Source organism: Thermobia domestica, chromosome 2 (assembly GCF_964235325.1).
Source record: "Thermobia domestica chromosome 2, izTheDome1.hap1.1, whole genome shotgun sequence".
Lineage (NCBI taxonomy): Eukaryota > Metazoa > Arthropoda > Insecta > Zygentoma > Lepismatidae > Thermobia > Thermobia domestica.
Genome location: NC_137455.1, coordinates 332920810 through 332943375, shown reverse-complemented (window position 1 = coordinate 332943375; position 22566 = coordinate 332920810). Strand labels below are relative to the sequence as shown.

The window sequence follows — 22566 nt, the reverse complement described above, 5'->3', positions numbered from 1 at the left end:
TCCAGTTATAATGATAATTTTATTTCTTTTCGTGTGAAGTCTACAGGCCAGTTTTTCATACAGCATAACAATTCCTAAAGTAGGTTATTACACCAGAAAATCCAAAATAATACTACTTTATTTTAGAATCTTTAAATGTCCTGGCAAACAAGCAATAAATACAGACGTATAAAATAAAGCAATTCCTAATTCAAACATTTATTTCATACGCTATAAAATAAACCGCTTATTTTGCCACACCCTGTCTGTTAAAAATGAAATAACACCAAGTAAAATGAAATTACTAGGCAGATCCAAGTGGGTTATCCAAGATATTATCTTACTTGACGTGACAAACTCGTAGATGCAACTCTAACATCAGCAATTTTTTGTTGTTGTTAAAGTTTTTGGTGTCAGTGTCCCTCAAGATGACATTTGCAAGGGGAAAAAATGTATGTGTTTATAGATATTTTTTTCTTTGCCCCGAGCAGATGTATTTGCGTTTCTCCTATAACTCCATAAATACTTGTCAATACACTATAAACACTAAAACTGCTTTTAATGGTAGCCATAAAGATGAAAAGAAGCACTAAGAAATCCATGCTTATTTTTTCTTTCATTTTCTCTTGTTTGAAAATGTTAACCCCAGGTTAAATATTAAAGAGTAAAAAGATATTGAGGTCAGGTAAGCACAGGAAAGTTCTTGTAAATCTTGTATTCAGTATTTGCGGGAGTTCTTTGCAGATATCATTGTTGCAGCTTCAGGTTTAAAATGATTTGAACGTTATAATAATAATGCAAACGTACAGAAAATGTTTCTAAATGGGTTTGACGTGAAAAAGGCTTGTTTTCACTCCCAAAAAACAAATTCAAGAAGAATCAACAATAAAGAAACATAAATAAAGTGAGAATATTGATTTAAAAAAATTGGAATTTTTACATTCAACTCACATTACAGGATGTGCATAAATCAGAACACAAGTAATGTGGCATTTGAAGCAAAATTTTGGATAGCATTAGTAGCATTAGTGTTCTCTATCTATATATATAAAAATGAAAGTCACTGTGTTTGTGACTTCGAACCTCTTGAAGCACCCAACCGATCTCGATCAAATTTTCAACATACAACATAGGGGAGGGGAAGATACAGAAAAATACATAAAAATTAAAGTGACTGCATTTGTGACTTAATAACTTTTGAACCACCCGACCGATCTCAACCAAATTTACAACATAGATGAAGTTCAAGCCTAGGATTGATTTGATCATTTCACTTTGACGGTGCAACTTGGGGTTGGAGGAGGGGGATATATTAAACAATGATCGAAAATGATCGATATTAGTGCCGAATGCATAGTTTTCGGGATCGCTCAGACGAACAGTGACACTTCCGATACCATTTAAATTCAAATTTAGTCTCCAACTTAGGGGTGGAGTGGGGAAGATATATATATATATATATATATATATATATATATATATATATATATATATATATATATATATATATATATATATATATGATCGAAAATGACCGATATTAGTGTCAAATCCGTAGTTTTCGAGGTCGCTGAGAAGAACAATCCAGATTTACATCCAAATTTACCCCTTAATGTCTAAAATGAAATGTATTCTCCCTGTGCGAAGAACATTTACTCTGCTAACTTTGAATATTATGAACTCAACATATTTTAACTTATTTATCTCTTTCTATTTCTCGAATTATGCCATTAGTTCACACTTGCGGGGCGCTTCAATTGCAATTACTATCTAAACTGTTTAATTTGTGAATTTCAGGGAACTTAGCAGTTCCATGGAGGAAACGAATTACATCACATAGTTTACACTTGGCGGGCGCATTCATTGCATGTAGCTATATTTTTACACACGCTACTCTACAATGATTGAACGACAGAGACTGTTGTCTTTGTGTGAAGGATGGATCATGTCCAATGAGCAATTTAACTTATGCTCGTTTTGTCATCTTGCGAAGTATTCCTCTGGTGGCTTAACCGGGGATAGTTGTTGAGCTAACTTAGAAGAAAGTTAAATGTAAACATTTATACGTTTTAATTAAGCACGAATTTTATCTATACTGTATAGCGAAGATAACCGAAGGTTCGGGCGGAACAAGTATACGTAAATGCATAACCCTACATCTGTTTTTCTTGCCTAGTTCTAAGTACATTGTCTTCTTGCAATCAAGAGTCTTTCAAAATGCCCAAACCTATTTCTAAAGGTTTGCTAGACTCCAGGGATAAAAGAGACTTTAATTGTTACAACTATGAAAAAATAGATACAATTTTTTTCCTTCAGTCTTTAGAAGCATACATTATGTGCCAGGGAGTTGTTGTACAGAAGCCAAATTGTATATTGAAGATCTTTGAAATAAGTGGTAGGTTATACAACTTTCATTCAGTTAAAATTTATGACGCATACTAGTTTATTTTTGCTTACCTTTCGAGTTTCCCAAACAGTTGCTGATATGGATATAATTGAGAGAACAGCAACCACAACAGCGTAGTTGTAATAGTGTTGGATGGCCCAGAGTGTCACTGTGTACACTTGGAAAATATAAAATGGATTCACAGCCTGTAAGGTTAAGAAAGTTACAAAGCATTGTAAAAATGTTCAAGATATTTGGAATAACAAATCTAGGTTACAGGCAAAGTGTAAAATGTCTAACTTAGAACTAATCACTGAAAGCATAGTTAGGGAAAATGCATACAGATTTCTAATTACAGTCTACTGGAAATTTCGTACACAAATTTGTTGATTCTTTAAAAAAAATCGATTTCGATACTTTTTTCTAAATTAATGTATGAATAGAAATAGTAAAATCATTGTCATTTACTGTCTTAGGTAGGGAAAAGGTTCAAGTATTCCTCTTTTAGTACAGTGCTATCGAAAATTTTCTCTGCTTACAAGCAGTACGTTTTTTTTTTTTATGTAGTACTAATATTTTTCAAGTTATCACCCAACAACATGTGATAATTGAGGAGCAAGGTAGCGAGCTCGTTTATATAAAGCCAAACATAGTGACGCCTGGGAGCTGATGCGGTGACAGCTGGATCATTCACTTGAACGTGCTCCTTTTGGTCAGTCAATTATTACCCTCTCTTAAGATGATTTTCTGGCTAACCCACTACTGTCAATAATTGTTGCTTTTACATTGAGTTTGCAAATGAGAATGATAACAAGCAGTAGCGGCTCTAAAGGAAAGTCACATAGGTAAATGTTGCTTCCGCGAAAAGCTTCCTCAAAGTACATCCAGTGTCTTCTTTCTCTTCGTTTCCAACAGCAGACCGGGTTTATATGCGGTAGATGCGCAGAGAGGCGTATACTTAAAACTGCTGTTTATTACCGTTAAACATGGCGGAGACTCTATACTCGTGCGGGCCAAAATTTCATGACATTTCGTTGGTACTATAATAATGCTCTCTAAAGATGAATTGGTGTCAATGATTATTTTAGATGATCAGATGCGTCCTATGATATAAGTATAGTTCCAGAACAGCAAAGCAACCCTGGTTTGTCAAATATCAGCACAAAATGTAACACTTTCCGTGGCCAGCTTAATTCCCTGACCTAAACTTTATTGAATGTTTATGGATAGTTTTAGAGCACCGAATCCGGCGCAGATTTCCGCAACTGATTGTTTCATTGCATGAAGTACGTATGGTTCACTATCCCTCTGGAAATAAGTTATGAGCTATGAAGGTGTTTCCAGCCTGCACTAAAATATCGTGTCATTGGTAGTAAGCCGTTCATTGCATATGGTGCCATCTATGGAAGAAATAATGTCCAAGTGTGAACTGGCTAGCTGTGTCAGTTCGTTGCAGGTTGTCATTTGAATCAGTCACCTAGTATTGAGCTTGGATACTGCATGGTAACAACGTTCCAGTCTACATGACTGCCAAGGCTACAGTGAAATACAGTGGCTTCGAGAAAACTGACCGAGCACCCTACAGCCCAAATTTAGTGCCATGATTTCAGTGTCAGGCCAGAAACTTTTGGAAATATGCTCGTATATGCCTTACTTCACATACGAATGAAAACTGAGCTTCACGTTAAAGGTAGTTCAAAACCGTATCGAGTAGGTAGGTTTAATTTTGTTGTTATTTCCTTGTTTTAATAACATGCAGATTGTTTAAATTACGATTAATTATCATATTAATATAACAAACCTCCTGGAAGACCAGTTCCCAGACAGATCTGACAGGGACGTTAATGATATTCTCGCCATATATCCTTCTCCTTTCGGTCACTACTTGCTCCTCTAAGCCTTTGGTAGAGAGATCATGGAAAAAGCCAACAGTGACGCCTTCATCAAGACCTCTGGAAGAAGACAGAAATAATACAATTAGAAGATACTCAAAGAAAATTCTAATAGAAAATTCTAATTCTAATATAATTCTGACAGCAGAGTTTATGCATTCTTATATATACTTACAAAAAAATTATATAGTAGTCAAACATATAGTTCATAAAAATAATTATTTTAACTAATTTGATTTCCCGTCTAAAATTATTTTACAATTTCATCTGCAACTAAGTAATTCATTGGAACTACCTACCTCGTATCTTTTCTAATGGATGTAATTATAACATTTTACGGAAATATTACAATTTTTGTCAGACGAAATCCAAAACTATTTGATTGGAATAAAATTATTTAAATTTCACGAGCGTATGAGAGAAAACTAGGAAGATATTCCAATTCGTTTATGATACATTACGTAATAAACTGTCATTTTGTTATGATCTACAGATGTGCTCGTAAATATTTTTCTTTGTTTTTATAGCATGCATAGAGGTATAATATAAAAGAAATGACACTGTATGTTTACAATACGTGAGTGGAACACCCAACAATTTCCTTTGTCAACTAACACTTCTTTCTGGGACAAATATACACCCTGTGGAGCACAATAATGCTTAAGAAAACTTCCTTCTTACTTTTTTAGGATAACATTAAACGTTAGTATATAATAGAGAATTTAGGTGTGTGGCAACAGAGTCAAAGGAGAAACACCTATCACAAAAATGTGAAATCAGTTTATGAAATGGAAATTATGTGTCTTAAAGATCCAATGTACGAGGAACTTCATGAGATTACCCAGCTGAAATTCAAACTCAACCTGATTTTCGATATATAAGATTACTAGTCCTAGCAGTCCAGATACTACACCCAATAGTTGGAAGCTGTAAGACTACCCAACGGCCACCGCTGGTCCTAAGTTGTAAATTGGTAACTTTGCTGAGTATTTGCCAACCACAACTAATTGCCTACGTAAGATCTTTGAAACATATAAAATTATCATTATGAATGCGAATTTGAAATTGTTGGTTAATAGACGGAAAGTTGTTGGTTAGTCGACCTTAGCCTACGTTGGACCAATGAAGTGTACCTGTTATAAAGAGAATGATACAAGGAACTGAAACATCAATATCAAAACTAGGAGTAAATGAAAACGGCTTGCACCCCCCCAAAAAAAAAAAAAAAAAAACATTGCATCAACGATGACGTATTAACAAACAACTTATGCAAAAGAACCTACTTTTAGCCATCAATTTCCAACACTGGCGTTACTAAATAAATTACATGGGTTCTACAGATAGGTTAAAAAGAAATACACTTATCCACGCAATGGACTTATTTTTCTTAACCATTTCTTACTGGAGCGCTGTTTTATAACATAAGATTCGGCGCGGATATTAACAAACACTCGAAGGAAAATATTCTTTTAAATTCAATTTTGTAACATAATTATACAGGTATTATTTATCGTGTTTTGTAAATAAAATGCACAATAATTTTGTTTTCAAAGAGGTTCTATGCATTTTCAGTACAAACAAAAATCACTGGGAAAAATAAAGTTATTATTACATTTATTGCATATAAAGTTGTTTATTATTATTATTATTATTATTATTATTATTATTATTATTATTATTATTATTATTATTATTATTATTATTATTCCTTACACTGTTTATAATTATTTGAAGACAAAAGTTAATAATTTCTTTTCGATATGTCTTGGTTGTCATCATTGTAGTAATATGAGCAAGGGACATTCTTCTCTTACGAATACTCACAACAACAGTTCGTAGCGCGGGGTGTTAGCAACACTCCGCGTGTTAGTTACGTGGGGAATGATAATTGTGGTATATGGTAATTCTTTCCAGGTTAAAAAATGAAATGAAATCTTTGAGTTTTACGCCCCACGGTTATGCCGGTGAGGCTAAAGGAGACGGTGATGATGAATAATGAATGAAATGGTGGAATGAAGAAAGTGGGAGGAAACGGGAGAACCCTGAGGAAACCCACGCACACGGTGTTTGTCCACCGTGGGATCGAACCCGGGACCCCAAGCACCAGAGGTGAGCGCTCTACCACTGAGCCACCGCGGCCCCTCTTTCCAGGTTAAATGTTTAGATGAAAGGAGAAGGGAAAGATGCAAAAGGTACAAAGTTTTAAAATATAGTTTAGCTTTATGTTAATTATTAAACCTATTATACAGGGATTCTCTTACAATTATTTGCCTCGAAAGTTATCAGGGTGAGAAACGCATTAGCTCAAATACGTAGTTAAAAAGTAGTACTAATGAAAAATCACCGCAATGCAAAACTATAACGATTTATATCCACTAGGTTACAGCAAGGTTTATTATTAATCATGATTGAAAGCGTGAGACTTTTAATTGACATGATAGATTAACCATGTAAAGCATGTAAGTTGTAATGTACCATTACAGTTGAAAGTAATGGCAACTTTTTTTTTACGCACCCTGTACCTAGTAATTTTTTTTTTATTCAATTTCGGTTTAGTTACACAATTTATTTACTCTCTTTACTTCGAATTAAATATAATGAATCCAAAGGTTTCATTAGTAACCATATTCCCACTGAATAATATATTTTATTTATATTTTGATTAAGTGTAAATCCCATTTTCGGATATACAAGTTGAAAAGTTACAAGGTTTACCATTCTGACGTCATACCGAAACATAGTTCCGTCATTGGATATAAATTTTCTTAATTTCAGACCAATGTAGAATTTAGTCAGGTACCTAATCTTTCCCTCACCCCCTCTCATTAGTCCATAGTCACTTTCAGATCCGGTTATATCTGGATTTGCCAAATTTCTATTTGTTTTGTAATTTCCGCGGCTAAAGTTTTCGTTCTGATTGGAGGAATTCTCCTACCTCTGGCTTTTTCGGCGCAATGTGATCAGAATAATCGAAGACACGTCACGAAGCACTATCTGTGGAAGTGATCACCATATTTTGGCTTTATTAGGACTGAAATTCAAACGAACTTAAGGTAATATCCAGTTAATTTCATTGATAAACGTCGTGTGATCATTTAGGAGCCAGAAACACATATTTTTGTTCAAAGAACTGTAAAACCAGGGGAAAATATCTGACTTCCGGATTTCTGTTTACTAGGAAGCCATGTTTGCTGCCTATCTAGAATAGACAAGAGTGAAATAGTGACTTTACTTTCTTTTTTATTTCAAATTCAATTAGGGATTAGGGAAATTACGACCTGTTTAGTGCATGTTGTTCGTGTATACGGTAAATGTGATTTTTTATTATTTATTTAGTAATTGCATGTACGTAGTAGGTTTGATAGTTGTAATGTAAATAATCATAATGGCAGCTTAAGTTAGCTTAAAAGGGCTCCTATCCCCTTTTCCAAATTGAACCAGTTCTAGCGGGGGAATGGGTTAGTTATTGTTTGTTTTAGGGCCTTTTCCCCTCTCAGGGGAAGGGTCCCTCAATAAACCTCGTTAAGGTGCCCCCAGGGCATCAATCTTTAGCAATCATTATGTAAACAATTGGTCAGGTCAATTGGACCTAGGGTTACCTTTCTCATTTTGCCCCCTTGCCCCTTTAAGTTTAATAGAGCCGACTGTATATACCAACAAGGGAGTATTTTTCGTCAACATGCATGTAACTAAATGGTGCATGTTTGGTTTAGTTAGTTGTTTTTATGTATAGTACTAACAGTGGTGTATGTAGTTAGTAGTTTTGTGTGAGTGTGTGAATTTTCGGTTAGGACAGTGTATAAATATGCGTTAATTTAGTACCATTTGTCTAACTCGAAGTATACTAAACCGGAGTAAATATTAAATTTCTGATTAATGAGTACAAGTATATATTTCAGTACACGGTAAATTATGCCTCCACCACAGCGCCATAGTGTCCGTTTTCGCTAATCAATTGTTTGTTGACATTACGACATCGCATGACTTAGTGATCTAGATTGTTTGATTTTGGCCATTTATTTCTAAATTACATCCCGTGGACATGGTTTTCGGTTCAGATGAGTATACCTTCATATAAGATAGCATGAGATCTTACTGTACTGAAAATTTCAGCTTGCTAGGTCCAGTAGTAATTGAAATATCTACTGAAATAAAGAATACCTATTTTCTTAATAGAAGTAAAGCCCATATGCTGTTACTGTTTGTTTCAAAATGTAGTATTAAATTCTCTTTTCCCGTGGCTGTAGAAAAATTCCATTGTTGATTTAGTTTTATCAGAAAATCGGAAATAGATTAATCGTTGACAATTTAACTTTCAGTGAATACACGTATGATTTTTTTTTAAAAAAACTGCGAAGTAAATACAATTTGGGTGCTTCGAAACAAAGAGTACGTGGTTCGATGAATGTTATCGTGTAGTAGTTTGAGCGTGATAGATTGTGATAAATATATATATTTATTACTGTGTAATGTAAATATGTGTATGGCCTGCGTGTAAAATGTATGAAATAGGGTGTCTGTAAAATATTACTTCGCGCGAAAATTAGTAGATAATGAATGAATGTAATGGTATATTAATAATATGATATAAAATAATATGAATGAGATGATATGACACCTACATTTAAATGGATAGGCCTAGTGTATGTTATATAGTGAAAATATGAATACGTTTACGAAAAAAAAAATCTCTCGCGTTTTGACTTCTACACCAGTACATTCATCCAACCGAGTTTGCTACTTGAATAGTAAATTGTAGTTGGGAATTGTGTGTTACTTCGCATTTATGTACCTCATATTAACAGCCCCGGATCTTAAGCCTTTCAATAGATAGGGTAGCATCATGTGGGAATTACTTCTAAAGATTGACAGAAATGATAATTAAGAAAACCAACTGCTATTTCCTGTGATCATCGAAAAGTACAGGTTTCGGTCATTTGTACCTTTAACATTCATTGCCTCTCCGAGATTTTTTTTTTTCGTTGCTTACCTTATTTATTTATTGTGCAGTGTTCATATAACTCAGTTCGGACTATCCGATTAAATCAACTGCTACTAAATTAATATTCATGTCATTAGCGTACCCGGACGTCGACCCCTAGTCCCCTTAAGTATTTTCATGTCTTTTCTTAGTTTAATTAGATGAGGGAAATTAACGACGTCCCAGACTGTGGCATGTCTGCGCGGGGTAGCCATCGGTGATGTTTGGTTATTGAAATCACCGATCCAAAATTCAGTTTATTTAATTTTTTTTTATTTTGGCAACCTCTAATTAGGGATATCTTAGCTATTACTCTAATTTCATTACTATTCTGGAATCTTCTAGTTTCCAAGAGGTCGGATGATTTTTTTTTCTTTTGAAATTCTAAATTAACGCCGTCTCTAACCTTCCGGAGGATTTTCGGGACCCTGCTGGTTTGGGCCGGATACGGGGATCGGATTTCAATCTTACAACCAAACTCTTGTGGGATTGGGATCTGATGGACACAGAACTTGCATCCTTGGCAGCAGGGCGCTCCTTGAGTCTACGTATTTGAGTAGACCACCCTTTTGGCATGTTAAGAATATTTTGGCTATGGATTTTGTTGAGAGCGAAATTCGACTTTTATCTTTGTAGCGTTAGTTATTTCCCACTTAAGTCTTTGGCGCCCCTATTCTTCGTCTTCCTTCTTCTCTATCTCTCTCTCTGTCTTCATTACTTCGAGATTTTTTTTTTCAAATATTTCAACCTCCCCCCCCCCCGGTTTCTGAAACTCATGAAAACGTACAATATTCATATTACTTATTTCGATCGTATGTACTAACTGAGACATCGAGGGATGCAATTCGTGGAGGTATTGCAGCACATCTCAGGACCATTTTCGCGATATTCAATCCACCACGGGAGAAATTGACGAGAAGGTACACTATGCTTTCAGATTCCTGAAAACATTTGTTATTCATTGATCGTACAAATTATATCCATTGATTACTGATTTCTGGTTTTTCTTTCTATTGATTGGTCATATAGTGTGTATGTATTAGTAGTTTGGGCCCACTAGTTTCGAATAACATTGATTTTTTTTCTGTATATACATCTATATATGTACTTACATAGTTTTAAAAGTTACGTGCCTGCTCTATTCGTTGTATTTCCACCTCTTATGTCAACTTATTAAATAATACCAACTATTTTTTTATATACGCGGATCTTTAGTAAATTGAGAATGATTATTGATTATCGGGTTTATATATATAAAGTTCAATGTCGCAACCTTATAAAAAAAAAAGTGAATTTTTATAGTCAGGGTTTTGTTTATTTTGAGCCAATAAAATATGGATACTTATTGAATATAAAAAGGTTATGTAGAATTTAAATGTCGACGAAATACTACGATGGATATTAAAGTGAAATTTATTATATTGAGTAATATGAATATATATATATGTGAGTATGTATGTAGAGGGCTCGGTATTTACCCTGGTTGTTTTAGGTTGCCATAGATTTTTGACACCCGACATTTATCAACTATTTGTGATATACAGCATTACCGCGTAAATTGTAACAAATGACATTTTGTTGAGTTGTTATTGATGTTTGTAACTATTAAAGTTGAATATCATGTTAAATACTGCATGTAAATAAAACAAGTAGCAGGTCGTAAGATAAGTAAAAATAACCCTAATCCTTATCCAAATTTATTTGCGAGATCATAGTGAAATCAGTAAGCTACGAAACAGTGTGCCCCTCCAACGAATCCTTCTATCAGTAAACTATGAAACAAATCCTTCCCCTACGATCGGAAACCTAACTATTCAGTGACTAGAATCTTTTGACTACACGATCTATACTAGAAAAAAAAATAGTGATCTTAAATTCAATGAACTGAAATTTGGTTAATAATTTAGTAATGTGAATACAGAAATATGGAAATATGTTCCCAATGTTTGGGACTGGACTCGATATTTTAAATCTCGATAAACTTTGAAATTTTATATCAAGTGCGTCAAGTGACGAAATAAAAAATATATATGTAATATGAAGCAACTATTTGTCTATAGTTAAAACAAAAACGATTAAATACTCTCATGGACACAAATCATAGTGAAAAAAGAGAGTTGAAAAAGGAGTTATTATCGACGTGATAACAAAGACTCATAAAATTGTCGAAATGTCTCCTCTTGGGACAGAGACTCAATAAAATGCTACTAAAGTGTTTTTTTAAAAAAAAGAATGATTAACCAATTATATATTTTTTTTTCCTGCAATGATATGTATTCATTGCACTGAATCTTAAATATATTGACCTTTGAATTTTTTTGTCCCTTTATTTATTTTTTTTGTCTCGTCTTTTGACGAATTTTCTTCATGTAATCCAACTTTTAATATATCTAGAAAGAGAAATGTGTTATTTGATCTTGTTGAAAGTTGCGGATTTCTGTGCATGCTTATGAAACATTCTTTTCATGTATTAAATTTTTCCTGTTATGTCAAACTAAGTTTTCTTTTATTGAAATGTAATAAATGTCTATAGAAATGTAGTTAGGTTAGTTTAATTCAACTAAATACAACCTGAAGTATACATTGTCCTGTATGAATGTGTGTGTGAGTGAAATGTAGGTTTAGTATTAAGTGCACAAATTATTTTGACATATATGTGTGACTTATTATAATTAATGGTAGTTAGCAATTAAACTCATTGAATGTTAATACTAACTTAATTTAAGTTGGCTCTATGAAGGAAGTAAAAAGGACTGAAGTAGCCTGAACGAATGATCAGCATGGGAGAACTGTGAAAGTCAAAATCTTCGACAAATATGTGATACTCTGATTTTTTTTTCTTTCCTCTGTGGTCGATTCTAACATGCCATCAACTTCGTCGTTCATTTTTCAAATATTGGATATTAGTCTAGAACTTCTGGAAATATTGAATAAACGGTAAAATTAAACTTTCTCGTTTATCTCAGAGTTAGATTGGGATAATTCGGTAGTTGGGGTCAAATGGATCTAGATCGGGGATGTATGGGTTAACATGTGTCTACCTTTGATCACCTTAATACCAAACATTCACCCAATAGCTATTGGAAATGATCCCAATTCGATAATTATTCACTTTCTCTTTACCATATTTTCTCAAAATATCCAGTAACAGTTTCCTCTTTATCACCTTCTTTCTTTACCTCTTTCCTCTTCTATCTTCCTCTTCCTTTCTTCATCTTCTTCTTCTATTTTTAATAAAACTGAAAAGGGGGTCGTGACTGGGAATTCTATATGTAATAAACACGGTCATGTATTTATTTATTTTATTTTATTTTCTTTAGAAGTCCGATAAAAAGTTTTCTCGTTTCGATCGAACCTAGTATGTTCGAAATTAAGAAATGGGTAATATATTCCAATATAATTAGATATAAGCTGATAGCTTCATGAACATCCCCACCAGGGGTGAAGGGTTCCCACTCACGACTTATTCCGTGCATCACATTTGTTGCAGATTCTTTCTTCCCTCAATCAGTTTTAGATTGACTATGGCAACGGCCCCTTTTTTCAGTTTTAAAGTCGTACACTCCAAACTCCAATAAGCTTTATCAAGCCAATAATGACAACGCAGGGCAAATAGAAGATAAGATTAAAAGCCTCCAATGTAGATTCACATAATAAATTGTTTCGACACATTTATCTGTCACAGGAAACGCTAAGATTTAACCTAGACTTTTAATTGAATCGATGTCACAATACATTTTCGAAAATAACTCAATTTCAAGTATTAAGTTTCTCCTAAACTAATTTTTATTTGCTCTAGATGCACAATAGTACTCAAATTTAGATTTCCAGCTTGTGCGGATATATGATAATTAAGTACTTTTGATTGAAGCTACGCATTAAATCTGGATAAAGAAAAAACGATGCATAAAAATGGGTACAAGTGAAGTACTTCAAACCATGTAACAATCAAATTTAACATTTTCTTCAATTTTTTAACAATATTATTAGCATTAAACGGGATTACTTTTTTAGCCAAACACGAGAAATATATACCAATCAGAATAAATCTCATCAAATTGAACAAAAAATTATATGGTGTGAATCTGAATCCTCATGAGTAGTTTTCGAGAAAAACGAATCTTTATTATACTAAAAAGTATACTATTTATTTCGTTGTCAATAACAACTGTAGATCCTTCCTATTGTAAGTGTACCCTTGGAAAATATGTGAAACATACTTCGGCCCCTCTTACAGATGAAACCTTCCCTTTGCTTTGGGAAAAGAAGTAAATGACCTCGGGTGTGTTCCCAATTTGTCATTCAGTCGTGTGATCTTGGCGAGTGAAGATCGTAGGCTATTTAGAGGGTCTTATGAATAAAGTTGAACAAGGTGAATTTATTCCAATTTTGGAGAATTTATTCCTTTTGGTATGAATAAAGATGAGAAACATGAGCAAGCTCTTCGAGAGGTCACTCAGCGTCTGAGCAAGAAATCACCACTATTGATATAGCTCAAATTTCGTATCAATAAAACTGAGATCTCCCACACACTTCGGACTACTCTCTTCAAAAATCTTGAGTTACCTTGTTTGCTGACTCAAGCCGTTTGAAGCTGAAGTGAAGACGTTTTGTGGAAATCACTGCATTCATAAATTTACAACGACAGAAAAGATATGACGAGCACAGAAACACTTTGGAAGTGGACTATAAAACTCTATCACTTTGATAAAGAAAATGGCTAACAAGACAGTACACAGCGAAGTCGATGAAATAATTTAATGTAACAATTCTGTTCGCATCCAACTATTGAAGGATGTCGGGCACAGCAACTTGCCCAAGGATCTTATAAAATAGAGGATCTGCCCTTACAACAAAATCTTGAAGCCATACGTCACAGTTTCACCACCCCTACTCTGCCCACTCCGCCCAATAGGATCGCAATGTTTTGAGCCAACAATCATGGCGGAAACGAAAGTAGCCAATCAGACGATGGCGGAAACGAGAGTAGCCAATCAGATGTGCCTCTGCTCGGTTGATTTTGGCTTCATCGATTTAATAGGATGACGATACATATGGGCAGATCCTCTATTTATAACATCCTTGAACTTGCCTCTCCTCTTTCGAGGGGGACACGAGAAAAACATTGACAGCAGCGCCAGCAGAGACACACTTGAAATAAAAAAGGTTCTAGTTTTTATTCTGCTGAAACAGACTATTTATTTAGTTATTCATTTATTTACTGTAGGGCCTATATGTATAAATACTCCGTTAATTAGCAGACTATATCTTTAACTATCTGTCCTTTTCTAGCAACCATTATACGCATTGTTCCAATAGTGACTCACATACAAACTTAGCTGTAATATGCAAAACGAAAGATTGTAGGAAATAGATCTTGTATACCTTATTTGGTGTCACAGATAGATGACTGACGTTCAAAGGGTACCAAATGTCTTTTTCTCTGCCCAATTACGTCCTCCTCTATTTTCTTTGTCCAAATAACAACATTGATAAACATTAACAAATTTACTTAAGCTCTTAAAATATATTATGTATAAAAATACAGGATAACTGTATTTCAAACGAAACATGCAATAAAATATGCATTAAACCTCATTTTCATTCACAAAATGTATCTATTGTAAGTATGTAAATGCTATGTATTTAACTAAGGAGAAAGAAATTAACGAATATTGCTTCATAAACTCATAGGAAAACAGAAGTGAGGTATTCAGGATTATAAGGAATTACTTTATCACAACACACTGATTAGTTGGAGTTTAATGTTATATTTCACCTGGAAAAGATAGCACCTAGTATTAAAAGAAGAATCCGAACAATTTCTATTGATTCCAGAAGCGCTTATCTTCAGTTAGTTAGTTTGTTAGTTAGCCTGTGACGTAACATGAAAAGATTTTATTTACAATTGAAGAAATATGAAGATATTATTTTTGTTTTTGTTTTTCACAACTTTGATATTTTAAAAGGATTTTGTGCATAACTTAGTTCATAAAAATAAGTATTTTTCTCTTTATTATATTACGCTAAAGCGAAAATAAATTTGTAACTTGTATGTTATACTAAATTTTTGTGACAAACAAATTCAATATAAACTCACTGTAGATAGATCTCAAAAAAAGCGCGGACTTCTCTTGCAACCAATACAACATATTCATTTATACACACAACAGTTTTAGATTCCAGTCAGGCTCTCATCATCATCATATACATGTCGTATAATCACTTTGTAGAACATTTAAAATGACCTGTATGTTTGACTGGTTTTACTTTACGGCTTACGCCGTTATCTACATCAAGATTGTAGGATGGAATATATTATTTATATAAATTCTGAATCTGTATTCTGAATTCTATTTATATGAGAGAACAGGATTGTAGAGCCATACGCCACAGGTACCAGTGATTTTCGCAAGAAATACAATAGAAAATGTAGTCTTGTTATATTTAAGTTGTTGGTAAGTAGGTAAAAGACAAAACTGATTTCAGAGTTTTAAAAGTTACAATGAATACCGAAAGTTTGAAAAAAAGAAATAAAATAGAAAAAAGAACAAAAAACAAAATCGTAGCCTGAGTCTTTACACCATTAAAGGTGTTTATTATTATTATTATTATTATTATTATTATTATTATTATTATTATTAGTAGTAGTAGTAGTAGTAGTAGTAGTAGTAGTAGTAGTAGTAGTAGTAGTAATAGTAATAGTAGCATTAGTTTAATGTCTCACAATTATGTTTGGAAGCTAAGGGAGACGATAATAACGAATAAAGAAATTAAGAGGAAACGGAAAAACCCAGAGAAACACACACTCACGGTGATAGTCTACCACAAAGCTCACATGACACGAGCTGGTATCGAACCAGGGACTCCACGCACCAAGGATAAGCGCTCTAGCATTGAGCCACCGCAGTTTCAAATCATGATCTTAGTTTAATTTATAAAGAGAAAGAAAAGAGTAACTCGCCTATCGAATATCGATTTCAAGAAGTTATTTTGAAATATATCTCGGTTTTTTCCCCTCCCAAAGGCGAGACAGTTTGGTACCCTTGGCAAGTGAGACACTTACCTTCTCGCTGATCACCCTAAGCAAGAAGTTCGTAACACACATCGCGTCATTTAACTTTCAGGGGATCATTTTTTAAAATTAAGTCAGTTAGTAACTAAACATTTGTATAACAAGTTTAAACAAGGACAACACATTTGAATAAGATGCCACCCAAGCGAGGATGAGAGAAGACTATAGAAGTAACATTAATCAAAATTAAAGGCAGATATTTGCTCTTTTGGAAATCATTTAACGAAAATTGAGGAAAGTGCATCATAAATCAAAAGAATGAAACACATTTCGAAAATGATTCATAAACAAAAGAAATGAAAAAAAAAAAGAGACAAGTATAATCCTCAGGCAGCATGAGTAGGAGTTGAACACTTAGAAAACTCGTAGGATAGGAAAAAAAAAAAACTTGTTGCAGAATAGCTGCAAGGAACTCAACGATCTCAAATCATCAGCATTGATAACATTAAAGACTTTTTTTTTAACGATCTCATCCCATTTTACACAGAGAAAGAAGAAACTGAATGAAATCGTTTTCTTCAACAAGTAATACTATCTAGCAATAAATTAATTGGAAATAATTATAAAGACTTGAAGTCTAATTAATCATTTCTTTCCTTTTTTGAAAAAAAAAAATATTAGATTGTAAACTAAGTAAAAGTTGACTATACAGTAATCAATATCCTGTGCGGAGACCGGACGTTTCTTATCTTTAGCGATCATACTTACACTTGTTCCTTTCTTTTGAATGGGCGTGTGTGTGTGTGTAATTGGGTTATAAATGGAAATAAGAAAGGACAATTAAAGTTTTCTTTTGAGACAGGTTATTTGGAGCAACTTCGTCTTTCGTTTTTTAAATCAATGTGTTCTTCATACGGGGAAAACAAGTTCGATTGAATGTATGAGTTTTTGTATTCATTTAACTGACACAGTACTTGTACTAAAACCTATCTTTATTATAATATGTCACTGGTTATCAACTTTTTTCACTGAATACATACTTTACTGTACGCCTACGATATTGTGACATATTTGTTTGATTTTTTTTATTAAAATAATATAGATTATACCTAGGTACAGTTCCATTAAGGGGAGGGTTCAACTGTTGAATCTCATATCCTTCCAAGATCCGCATGATTATTCCATAATATTCTTGCTTAAGAATGTTAAAACTACGAAAACGATTTTGCACGCCACTGATAATAGTGTAAGACTATAAGTTTTTACAAAATATTGACTCTATGTAGTAGTGGCCATTATTAGTACCTTGGAGGTTGATTAATACACTCTACTACGAAGTTAATTCTAGCTAATTTGTTCATTAAATTCTAAAATTTCCCGACAAACCGGTTGGAAACCATTATATTATACATATATATATATATATATATATATATATATATATATATATATATATATATATATATATATATATATATATATAAACTCATTTTTTTAGAGAGAAGGAGAATTCAAACATTTGTTTGCACTTGCAGTATAGGTCTTATATGGGGCATTTTCGTTTCTCCCTCTTTTCAGTTCTTTGTTCCATAAGAATTTGCCAGATTTACCATATTTCCTCTATATGCGCTTAACAGAGGAGTGGAATTCCTTCTTGACAAAAGATGAAGCAAGTTTGTACTGCAATTTCTCAGTAAGATCATAGTTCTTGGTTTGATTTCAGATCATATGGGTTTGTGGTAGATAAAATCGTTTCAGTTGGTCTCTCTCTCTTTTTTTTTCTTTTTTTTTCATTTTCTGTCATTTCTGATTCCACTAGCTGTTTCATAATCATTTATTTTCATGGGTCATGCGTCTTCTTTAGGCTAAAGAACACAATTGAGAAATGATAAATTAAAGATTTCATTTTAAAAAATTTATTTATTTCTTAGCGCCACGATAATACTTAAATGTTTGATTTTTGAATGTGCTAAGTATGGTAGTCTCTTAAAGTTTATGCTAAACGTAGATTAAGGTCGGAAATAAGTGTAACAATGTAAATAATGATAAAAAATAATTACTTGTTCTTTAATATATTTCAGTTACAAAGAAATAAGGGTATGCGCGGATTCTTTTATAAAAGGACTAGGGAAGTGACAATGCAATGAAAATACTGACTTTACTCACTAACAAGATCTACCTGAGTAGAGAATGGCCAAAGGATGTTCTTGGTGTTACAATGATTGTATTGCCCAAGAAAAAGCAAGCAAAGAAGTGCCATATACAGTATTATTTATTATATAGTCATAATACACCACCATTGTATATGATACGTGCTTCAGAGAAATTTCAAAATTAAGTCTAGAAACTTCGAGTCATGAAGCAGAAAGCCTGCGCATGACATCATAAGTCAAGAATCAATGCATGAGGAAGGTACATTAAACGACGTGACAAACATCTTGGCATTTGAAGGCGGCGCTCAAAGTTCCTTTTAAATGCTGCTAGCAAATGAGAGGCCAGCGGTATTGCTCCGTTTATTTTGTACACATCCACGTCTATCCTCTGCCACCTGATCGCGCTGTAGTTCGTCTGCTTACCCATGCCACACCCCTTAACAGTCGGCAACGTCGCGTCAGAGCTTGAGTTCTATTCGTTTAGCTGAAATGCCAAGATGTTTGTTACAGGCTTTAGTTTTAGGCTACAGTACTTTATATAGCATCTTATGAGTAATCAGAAACTTTATGGTGTGGAATTTTAATATTCTTCTTTTGTTTTTCTTTCTTTTCTAAGAAATACTATTTAAAAAATTAAAAGTCTAATCTAAAATTCAACGAAAATTTAAATATTTAGTGACATTAAAGAGCAAAATACAACTGAATCTAGGAGACTGGTCATCGTCCTACAACACGTCTGCATAACTGACCTTTGTTTTGATTCAGTCTTCTTTCTCACGGATGCAGAAATCTTTGTCATAGATGCATTCTTGATTTTGAAGCTCGTGATTCACAAGAGTGCAAGACATTAAGACGAAGAGAACAATGACTAGGGTAGTCATCAGTCATAATGATTGACTCAAATAAAAAAAAACAAGCAAAATAAAGAACAAAACAAACTATGCTCTACAGTAATACGAGTGAAGTAAAACTACTTTTTTTGTGTTGAAATACAAGAAAACAAAAAAGTTGTGAAAGTAATTTTTTTTTTAGCTTACAAAAGACTATCGACTGTCATGAAGTCATTTTTGTACGTTGTGTGTTTATAAAATGCATTTGTAATTTCTTGTTTTAACTGTACGGTAGATAAAGAAAGAAAACAAAACAAAGCTGGTCAGGTTTGTATTTTTCTCTAATCATTGCTATTTCCCAGCTGTTTTAAGTCGGATTTCTGTTTACGAAAACCTGTGTTATATTGTATTGTCTGTTTTATTATTATCATTTATACTTTCTCCAATGTTTTTCTGATCTTCATTCAAATGCGTCACTCAGGCCAGAAGAGACCAATAAAATTCTTTTGTGAGAAATTCTTTCACAATATGTCTATTGACAGTCCGAATGCGATATTTACAATAGCAAATGAGAGCAACCGTCGTTTTACTTGATTTTTTTTTTTTTTTTTGAAAAGATGGAATTTCTACTAAAAATACCAGTTTAATATATTAGTTTTTCTTAAATTTAATACAATAATAATAATAATAATAATAATAATAATAATAATAATAATAATAATAATAATAATAATAATAATAATAATAATAATATTTGGTCTAGGAATTAATTCGTGCGGTTGGTACGCACACATTGAAGCTGTAGTACAAACACAAAATACATAAATACCTTAAGAAAAATATTGTCCATCGCTAGCCACCACTTTCGCCCATCTGTCAGGCAATGTACGGATTCCGTGGCGAAAGAAGTCCTCATCCTTGGAAGCGATCCAGTCAGAGACCCATGTTTCGATATCTTCTGAAGAAGTAAACCGCTGTCCAATCAAATCATTGTTCATGCAATCGAACAAGTAGTAGTCCGAAGGAGCAACGTCTGGTGAATACGGAGGGTGGGGTAAAACTTCCCATCCGACATTTTCTAAATAGGTTTTGACCGGTTTGCGACATGTGGGCGAGCGTTATCATGTTGAACAATAAGTTTATCATGTCTGTTCTCCCATTCTGGTCGTGTTCTGGCCAGAGCTTGCTTCAGACGCATTAATTGTCGTCGATAACGTTCTCCATTCATAGTTTCACCCGGTTGCAGCAGCTCATAGTACACCACACCTTTCATATCCCACCATATGCACAGCATAACCTTTGCACAGTGAATATCTCGTTTTGGTTGTGATGGACCTGGTTCACCTGGTTTCACCCAGGCCTTTTTTCGTTTAGGGTTCTCGTAATGGATCCACTTCTCATCACCCGTAATAATTCGATGCAGAAACCCCTTTCTGCTCTGTCGTTGAAGCAGCAATTCGAAAATGGTTTTTCGTCTTTCAACGTCTCTGTCTTTCAATTCATGTGGAACCCAATGTGACATCTTTTGAATCATTCCCATGGCTTTCAAGCGTTTGGAGACTGTTGTTTGATCAACGCCTAATGCTGCTGCAAGTTGTTCCTGCGTTTGACACGAATCCTGCTCGAGCAATGCTGTCAATTCTTTGTCTTGAATTTTTTTTGGCTGTCAAGCTCGCTCTTGGTCTGCCAAGCCGAAATCACCACTTCTAAACCGTGCAAACCACTTCTGACACGTTCGCTCAGCTAGAGCATGGTCACCATACACTTCCACCAAAATACGATGACTTTCAGTCGCACTTTTCTGCATGTTAAAGTAATGCAGCAGGACACCCCGCAAAAACACTTTATCAGGCACAAATTGCGCCATGTTCACTTAACTACAAACTGGTGTTGTTGACGCTTTAATCCACTGCCCTATACTACGAACGATACGCGATGACAGGGGTTTGCAACACATGTGTGGATACACGGAACTGTGGGACGCTCCGTTCGTTGCGCCATCTCTTGTCCACCCGCACGAATTAATTCCTAGACCAAATAAGTTGAATTTACGCTGTCTACACAGCGCTTATTCTAATATTAGCACGAATCTCTTTCCCATTGCCTCACTATGTACTTGTTTCTTTATAGACACAAGTGAAGGACGGGGGCACGGTGGCTCAGTGGTAGATTGCTTAGATTTGGTATGTGAGATTCTTGGTTCGATCCCCAGCCGAGTAAGTTTGAGGTGGACAGCATTGTGTCAGTGTGTTCCATTATCATTCACATGCCTTAATCATCGTCTCCTTTAGTCAGAAAGGACATAATTGTGGGACGTTAAACTGAAATATTTCACTACAGACACAAGTGGAGGACGAATAAAGAGAGTGAAGTGAATTGCAATAGACAACCAATAAAGGTTTCATTTTAATATATAGATAGATGTTGGAGTGAGTTGGTGGCAAACTTGAAAAAGTAATAGATGATGTCAAACGTTTTTTTTTTCTCTTATAAATCCATATCTGAGAACGCCTATTATGGATCTATAGATATATTATGGATATACACTAATGCTCAAAAATTAAGGATAATTGCAGATTGTGGTACTACACAACGTGGCACTACACAAAACTGGCGCTAATAGCATAGGCACATAGTGAACACAACATACGAACAAACGAAACATATCGGTACCACGGTATTGGTGATATCCACGGTATCCACGGTATTAGTGATAAGTTGAGAAACGCATGTGCTACACAACGCCACTGTTTCCTGCGCATGTACCCCGACATAAATATGGGATATGATCACCATGCACACGTACACAAGCCGCACAACGGGTTGGCATACTCTGGATCAGGTGGTCTAGCAGCTGCTGGGGTATAGCCTCCCATTCTTGCACCAGTGCCTGTCGGAGTTCCTGAAGTGTCCTAGGGGTGTGAAGACGTGCAGTGACACGTCGACCGAGAGCATCCCAGACATGCTCGATGGGGTTTAGGTCTGGAGAACAGGCAGGCTACTCCATTCGCCTGATATCTTCTGTTTCACGGTACTCCTCCACGATGACAGCTCGGTGGGGCCGTGCGTTATCATCCATCAGGAGGAAGGTGGGACCCACTGTGCACCTGAAAAGGCGAACATACTGATGCAAAATGACGTCCCGATACACCTGATCTGTTACAGTTTCTCTGTCAAAGACATGCAGGGATGTACGTAAACCAATCATAATCCCACTCCACACCATCAAACCACTACCTCGATACAGGTCCCTTTCAAGGACATTATGGGATTGGTATCTGGTTCCTGGTTCACGCCAGATGATAACCCGGCGAGAATCACTGTTCAGAC

The 22566-nt window shown here is 34.5% G+C and overlaps 1 protein-coding gene across 1 annotated transcript in view; it reads right to left on the bottom strand.

The window, feature by feature from the left end:
- The window catches only part of LOC145679528 (polyamine-transporting ATPase 13A3-like), a 161219-nt gene extending 139107 nt beyond the window's left edge, over positions 1 to 22112 (bottom strand). Inside the window, exons 1-3 of the mRNA XM_081750106.1 lie at positions 22069 to 22112; positions 4167 to 4317; positions 2437 to 2571 (exon numbers count right to left, since the gene is read on the bottom strand). Of these exons, the coding sequence (XP_081606232.1) occupies positions 2437 to 2571; positions 4167 to 4317; positions 22069 to 22112 (330 nt within the window). The remainder of the gene's footprint in view (positions 1 to 2436; positions 2572 to 4166; positions 4318 to 22068) is intronic.
- Positions 22113 to 22566: the final 454 nt, after the last annotated feature.